The following is a 7,853-nucleotide window of genomic DNA, read 5'->3' on the forward strand; positions in this document are numbered from 1 at the left end:
TTACAATTCTGAATAGTAAAGTCACAGCGCAAAGCAAAACCTAGACCTAATATATAACCTTAATTTAAAAGGTTACATTCTGGACTGTCACCAAAAAAAAAAATGTTTAAACCTTAGCTTCAGTGTCCAAATACATATGGTGAGGACTGTATGCATCTTGTCAAGCTCTCTATTTGTGTATAAGACCGAGAGAATGTTGCTGGTAGGAAGTAAAACTGAAGCATGTCACTGCCTTGACTCACATTGTGCCTATTTGACATCTCTTTCTGTTGTCCATTGATGGTTTTCAATAACTCTTGTCGTGGTAATTTCCTGTATTAATTAGTGAAAGGAGAGTTTACAAACCACACACACAAGTCAGAGTTATACTTTAAACTTAATATTTTAATAATATGAGCTTCACCATAGCCCTGTGACTCTCAGATCAATTCAGTGTCTATAAATGAATTCTGAGTGTCAACGTAATGGCAACAGATCTTTTATAGCAAAGATCCACCCCTCTCACTTACATGACGAACCACAGATAATAGGAAAACAGCACAAAGGCCTTTTACTTGAGAGAGAGGAGTATCCCATAGCCAGATAGCATTAGCTATAAATTATTGTTCAGTTTGCTCTCTAAGACGAGGTTCTAATCTCGTTCTTGGTACTTCATATTACCAAAACATTTCCTCATCCAATGGCATATATCAATTGTCAATTCTAGATACTCCCATCTCAAATACACCCCTCCTGGACAAACTCCCTGAGGGTAGTGAGCCTCTAGGTCATATACTAAATCAAGATAAGGGCAACATCAGAGGGGACATACAATGGTTCTAGACATTACCATACTCCTCCCCCAATGGAAAAAGGAGGGAGTGACTGGAGTACAGACATGGTGGGGCCCTTCACATGGTTTAACAGATATATTCATTATGAAGACAATGTTTAAACCTGACTTTACCCTTTCTGATATTCTGCCTATTTCCAAACATGTAAAAGACAAGCCTGACCTCTCACCTCTCTGGGCCCCAAGTGACTTTTCCCTAGAGAAGAGAGGAAAATGCAACTGCCAACAGTATAGTCCAAAAGAAGACATTCTAATGACAAGTATAAAATAATTAAAACATATTTTTTATCTATGTTACCTAACTAATTCTGATTCAGCTACGACACTCTTCAAGGAACTATCAGTCTGCTGACAGACATGACCTCGCGCAAAGTTCGGAAGCAATTGTTTGTGTACTTTTCCAATGTACCAGCCTCCTAGAGAGAGAAAAAGAGAGTGAGTGAGCCAAGAAGCAACAACAGGTTGAGTTATGAGTACAACTTAGCTATTTAGCGAATATTAAAATGTTACGAAATTTGCTTGAAAAAAAGCAAACCTGGCACAGTCGGGGCAGCATTGATGAAAGGTAGTTGAACCCCATTGGCTCCTGGCTATACCACATGCTGTCACTGGTGATGACCATCTTCTTAGGATGGAGATAGAGGGCGGTGGCATCTGGCGGGATCTTGCTCAGATACTTCTCCAAGGAGGCGACTGGACAGAGTGGACTATCAGGGTTCTGAAACATGATTCCACAGCGATTCTGCCAGTTCTGCTCTTCTGCATCTTTGTGGTTCGGTCTTTCTTCTTTGGAAGTCAGCGTTGCATATTTTGCTCCGTTTTCATCGTACCTTATTACAAACGACTGTGGCGTTAGCCGTCTATTGCCCTCTTTTCCTCTGGGGCCAAAGTGTAACTGGATATCAAACCACACTTTGTTCACTAGTCCTCTGGGTGTGTAGGGGCTTAGCACAGTAGAGTTTTGAAGAATCTCAAGGTCTTGTGCTGTAATCACCTTAGGATGGGTAGTTTTGTCCCTGCCCTCTCGTCTGAGTTTCTTTAGTACCCCAAGAAATACATTATTAGAGGAGGTAAACTCACTGTCCTTCATCAAGCACCAGGATCTGCTAAGGGGAGGGAGGTTAATGAATCTGTTCACGCCAGCCCGGATTCCGATATAGCTTGGGATGCAATACTCCCCACCTTTACCCCTTCGAACAGAACAGTAAAAATCTCGCAAGAGGACATTCATTTCAGATTTCTCAATGGTTGAAAAATCCACTATCATCTGTTTCTCTGCCAGCCAGTCCTTAAAGCAGTTTATAGCCCACAAAGTTTGCTTGTTGGTTGCTTGTACAATGCTGCTCTTTTCTAATTGATCTAATACTTCAGTGTCTACCTCTGCATGTCTTGACACCATGGGCCTATCCGTATCCATGTTCAGCGACTCTTCTACAAACAGATCAAATGAATCAAATGTTATGTTTGCAAATTCATCCTTGGGATAACTGTTACAATGTTTTGTTAAGGCGTCAGCATGCTTCAGTTCGGCTGGCGGCTAGGTGAACCCGAACAAATGTGCTCGCCTACTCCCTTCAAATGAAAACGAGAACATGGCAATAGTACTGTTGGTCCATTTTGATACGCCGTAGCCAGTATACGCTTCCTCAAAACAGTCAGAATGGATCTAAATAACTCAAGAAATCTGTTATTAATTTAGACGTTTTTGTAGAGGAGATCTTAGTTAGATGTAAAATTGCGAGACTAAGATGTTTGGTGCAGTATTTCTTAATGAAAAGATTTGCATCAAAACGAGTCATCTCTCGTTGAATGACAAAAAAAATACTTTATTGAAGGATCCTAATCACCGAAGGGGCGTAGACTTTAGTTCCGAACTTCAGCTTGCCTTAAGAAAAAAAATTGTGTACCCGAACAGCCGAAAAAACACTCACCGAAGTCCAAAACGTCACAACATGTTACCATGCACAAACTCTTCCGAACTGTTTTGGCTGGGAAGCATGCGGACGCCTTCACAAAGTTGCAGAATGTAAATAATTCACAATGATCACCTTTTAATAGTGAAAGTTATGAGGTAGCCATGAGGCAATTCCTTATTAAATCAATTACCTTTGTGTTTTTCTAGTTGATCTAATATTTCGGTGTCTACCTCTGCATGTCTTGACACCGTGGGCCTATCCGTATCCATGTTCAGCCACTCTTCTACGAACAGAGCAAATAGTCTGTGTGTGCAAGAACTCAATTCACCCTTGGACTTGTGCCACATCCTCATGATGATGTGTTTTGCAACACATGATGCATTTTGCATTATCGTGACAATGTGGCACAATACAAAAATGTAGATTGATTGTACAGAACCTTAAGCCTAAATAAGTGAATTGAAATATCAGTTATACCTGTTGTTTTGATTTTCTTTTGTGCTTGAATGGTTGCACCGTCTTCAGCAACGATTAGATCTCCATCTGTGTGATAAAATGGCAAACACGTGAGAACTGCAAATATACAATACGTTGCGACACAGATTATTTTATTTTTCAACATTTCATATATATATTTTTTTAAAGGCCCAGACTACTCTGTGTCAGGGAAACCGGCTCCTAATGCTTACCTATCCACATTTTTCTTTTTGGCCTTTGCATTTCTTGGTCCTGGTGCTCAGAAGAGTCAGATGTTTCATCAATTGGTATAGGGGTTCCCACTGGATTATTTTGTGTGGAGGGTTTACCTGGCTGTATTGGTGTGGGAAATTTTGGCTGTATAGGTCTGGGGATTTTGGGTTGTATTGGTCTGGGGATTTTGGACTGTATTGAGGTGGGGGTTCCGTTCATGCAGATGGATGTGGGGATTCCATTCAGGCAGATGTATGTGGGGATTCCGTCTAGCTTGGTTGATGTGGAGGGTTTTCCTGGGTCTGTTGGTGTGGGGAGTCCGTCTAGCTCGGCTGGTGCAGGGGTCCCCACTGAATTCATTGGTGAAGGGGTTCCCACAGGATTAGTTGATGTGGAGTGTTTGTCTGGCTCTGTTAGTTTGGTGATTTTGTTCAGGCTGATGGATGTGGGGATTCTGTCTAGCATAGTTGGTGCAGGGGTTCCTGATGGATCAATTGCTGTAGGAGTTCCAACTAGATTGGTTGGTGTAGGGATTCCCACTGGATTGGTTGGTGTGGATGGTTTGCCTGGCTCTGTTGGTGTGGGGATTAGGTTCCGTCGTAAAGATATGGGGATTCCGTCTCGCTTGGTTGGTGCCGGGGTTCCCGCTGGATTGATAGTTGTAGGGGTTTCCACTGGATTGATTAGTGTGTTGTGTTTGCACGTCTCTGTTGGTGTGGGTATTATGTTCAGTCGGATGGATATGGGTATTCTGTGTAGCTCTGTTGGTGCAGGAGTTCCCACGGGATCGATTGTTGTAGGGGCTCCCTCTACCTCGGCTGGTGCAGGGGTCCCGTCTGGCTCTGAAGACACTGGGGAGCACTGGCATTGGGACTCGGTGCCGAGTGTGACTGCATTATAAAGAATGATAGTTATTCAAATATCTCTACAATGAGCATCAAGAAGCTTTAATGTGGAAGTCAAATAAAGAAACATGCGGTACACTACCTAGAAACCCAAAGCTCATCTTCAAGCTTAACTACAGTGAACTGGTTACAAATCTTAAAACAAAACAGAGAGCTGGAGAATAGTGACTATCCGTGACGGGTGCATTAATGCCATAAAAATGGTTTCTCTTCCCAGGTTCCTTTGCATCATTCAACCAGTTAAAATAACACATTTGAACGCTCCGATTCCCATTTTTGTTATGCTATTTACATGTAAGACACTATGTCAAAGGGTAGATCCAAAATGTTGAAATCCTCCCAGTACAACATTTATTTTATTACCCGTTACAGTGCCCTCCCAACTCAACACACCTTGTCTCACAGTCTGTCTCCTTTTTCTCCAACTATACGGAGGCCTCTACTAGTCACCCCAAGGAGACCTAGGGTAGCTAAAGAGTTAAATATTTAGATCTCAGATGATATCTGGGGAGGAACCCTGTCTAGAATTCACTCATGTTCCACCAATGACAGATATCAATTGATACAAAGTAATGCATAGGCTTCATTACTCCAAAACCAAACTACATAGAATTTACCCCCAGGTCTCCCCACGGTGTGACAGATATAAAGCCTTAGAGGTTTCATGACTTTTGTGTGAACATTTTTTTATGCTATTCAAAAAGGTATATGAGAGGGCCATTGAATCTGACCCAGAACTTGCTTTGCTCAGTAGCTCAGAGACTGTTTTAAAATCATCCTATGAGGAACAACAGGCTCTGATGTTTGGTATGGTGGCTGTCCCCCAAAAATTATTAACAGAATGCAAGTCCCTCACCCGACCCCCTTACTTCCGCAGATAGCTATCAAAAATGATTAACACCATAAACATGGGAAATATTAGTTTTTACTGGCTAATTCCTCCAACAGAATAAAAGTAAATTGTTAAGTCTTTTGTCTGTAATGTCTTTTTCGTTTTGTGTCGGATCCCAGTAAGGATAGCTGTTGCCATTGGCATCAGCTAATGGAGGATCCTAATACATCAAATTATGATTTAGGGCCCATTTCTGGATAGAGACTGATTGTGACCACCGAATGTTGTTGTAGCTGTAATATTGATGTCACTTAAAGGAAAGATTCACCGATTTCTAACGTTATATCGTCACATTGCATCATATAATGCAAAATGTGTCATACTGGCTGTATGCTGGAATGGCGAATAGCTCAGATATACATGAAATGACCCCGGGGATTGATAAAATATCGCTCAAAGATGGACAAATACGATATAACTTTCAAAATGAGTGAATCTTTCCTTGATGCAATATTCCACTTTATGTCTAGCAGCTGAGTTTGAGTACAACATTGTAAAAGAAAACCCTTCTAAAATAAAAAAAACTTACCATTCAGAAGACCTAAATAAATATTTCTCAGTGTTTCAATAGAGCCCGTTTCTTTTATGACTTGTGGGTGAGGGCAAAAGGAATCCATATCGATATGTTTTGTTCCATTTCTCCTTTTTCCAAGCAGGAGAAGGGGAACAAATCCCAGAGTATGTAATTTGTAGAGCTGAAATACAGAATCAGACATTCAGATTTAAAATAGTAGCTAGCCTATAATTTGAAAAATAGTATTGTTATGTTTAACATTGTTATATGAGGAGGGGGAACACATACCAATACTTTAGTGGAAGTCAATATCTGAGAGCTATTATTATAATGGGTGCAATCATTGTGTTCCCATTCGTAATCATACTTCTTCAACGCTTGTAACATCTTCTCTTTTGGATGGTTAAAGAAACAACTGTTGCAGGTCTTACTAAACACAGTGGTTTGTGTCTGACACTGTATACACAGTGAGCCTGGCATTTCATCCCTTTTGAAATCTGATGAGAGAAATGACAAGCAGTTTAGTTATGCCAACTACCACAATTAGCTAGATGGCTAGCTATCTAGCTAACAAGACAGGTAAATACTGTAAAAGGCGACACATTTACTGGGCAGGGGGTTCTAACTTCAGTACAGGGAAACGTTAGCTAACTAGCTAGCTAGCAAATAAAACTACAAACTAACTAGCGAATTTGCAAGCTATTTTGTAGCTGGGCAGAGCACTGACGTCCAACTGAACCAAGCGAAGTTACACATCACATAGGTCCTAGGATAGGATATGCTAATAAATGTCAATTGAAAAAGGTTCAAACAAACGAAAATTAAGCAAAGACTGCTAGCAGCCAGCAACATGGGGGTGTATTCAGCAGTCATAACTGAAGCAAAACAATTTGCAACGGGAAACGTTTTGCAACTAAACCTAGAGTTTCTATTGGACGAATTCAGGTAGGCCCCTCCCGTTTGGTTCCTAGTGAAAACACCCCATACTTCTGTAGCATAGCAACAACATCTTTTTTTTAACAGGTCTAGGTCTAACAAACGCGCTCTCCGGTGGGCAGATTAATAAAGATACAAAAAATAATATTCGTTAATTTCAATTGTAATTTTTAAGCTAGTTTGTAAACGTTACATAGTAGTACACATACGACCGTGTAATATGATGAATATAGTCACAGGTAAATGGATGCCCGACACCATTTTCCTGTGACTATATTCTTAATATAGCACGACCTGTCTTAACGTTACTGCTCTTCTAAAACTGTTAGAACATGTAGAAAACACAACATAATAAATATGTCTTACCGTCTCGATATGAACATAGAGCTAATTACTAGCTCAGCGATCAGCGAGTTGACTTTGCCCCTCTACTGTTCTTGATTAAATAATTATAATTTTTCTAAACGTTTACTTCCTCCTGCTGCTGCTGGTAGTAATAAAAAAATAACTTCCGGTTTGTGCCTTCAAAATAAAAGCTCTTCTTTGAAACCAAGTTACAATTATATACTTTAAATAATGACCGCTGTCTGACATTTTTCAAATTCGTTTTTTTCATATTTTTTTTGGCCATATTAACAAGCTACTGCTACAGTGCTACACAATCATTATTATTATTTTTTTTTCGTAGAATCCTTACCACTATTACACCTGGGTACTTATCGGCTCTTAACCAATCATGCTATTTCGTTAGTTTTTTTGCGTTGTTTTGCACATAATGTTGCCGCTACCGTTTCTTATGACTGAAAAGAGAACTGAGATTACTCACCTCAGATGAGAGGAAAAGTTTTTCTTCAATGAGTCAGACGGGCGAGATACTACAGACACCTGACCAGGCCAGATCTCCTTCATTCGCTGGAGAAGGAAACAGAGATTTCGCTGAAAAAGATCAGGGTGCCTTGTGAGGATCAGGCGACGAGTGGCAAATCTGCCTTTGCCTTCAGTCCTGCTAGCTAGCGTTCAATCGCTGGAAAATAAATGGGACGAACTGTAAGCACGTACAGTTGAAGTCGGAAGTTTACATACACTTAGGTTGGTGTCATTAAAACTCGTTTTTCAACCACTCCACACATTTCTTGTTAACAAACTATAGTTTTGTCGAGTCATTTAG

General features: G+C 40.4%; 1 protein-coding gene across 2 annotated transcripts; it reads right to left on the reverse strand.

The window, feature by feature from the left end:
* Window positions 1-368: 368 nt before the first annotated feature.
* Window positions 369-7,198, reverse strand: LOC110486055 (zinc finger MYM-type protein 3). 2 transcript variants are annotated; one of them, XM_021557371.2, is made up of 8 exons: window positions 7,052-7,198; window positions 6,038-6,246; window positions 5,765-5,930; window positions 3,438-4,328; window positions 3,226-3,291; window positions 2,939-3,031; window positions 1,368-2,263; window positions 369-1,248 (listed from the first exon to the last, which is right to left on the reverse strand). In XM_021557371.2, exons 2-8 carry the CDS (start codon window positions 6,227-6,229, stop codon window positions 1,162-1,164), a joined length of 2,391 nt encoding a protein of 796 aa, XP_021413046.2. In that variant the 5' UTR covers window positions 6,230-6,246; window positions 7,052-7,198; the 3' UTR covers window positions 369-1,161. The 2 variants fall into 2 exon arrangements, with proteins under 2 accessions (XP_021413046.2, XP_036798266.1); XM_036942371.1 differs by lacking the exon at window positions 2,939-3,031.
* Window positions 7,199-7,853: the final 655 nt, after the last annotated feature.

Source organism: Oncorhynchus mykiss, chromosome 13 (assembly GCF_013265735.2).
Source record: "Oncorhynchus mykiss isolate Arlee chromosome 13, USDA_OmykA_1.1, whole genome shotgun sequence".
Classification (NCBI taxonomy): Eukaryota; Metazoa; Chordata; class Actinopteri; order Salmoniformes; family Salmonidae; genus Oncorhynchus; species Oncorhynchus mykiss.

Coding starts and splice junctions, on each gene's coding strand:
- LOC110486055 (XM_021557371.2), bottom strand. CDS start 6,229: ATGCCAGGCTCACTGTGTATACAGTGTCAGACACAAACCACTGTGTTT. Junction 5,931..6,037: donor TGACTTCCACTAAAGTATTG/GTATGTGTTCCC, acceptor TCTGTATTTCAG/CTCTACAAATTACATACTCT. Junction 1,249..1,367: donor TGCTGCCCCGACTGTGCCAG/GTTTGCTTTTTT, acceptor TTCTCTCTCTAG/GAGGCTGGTACATTGGAAAA.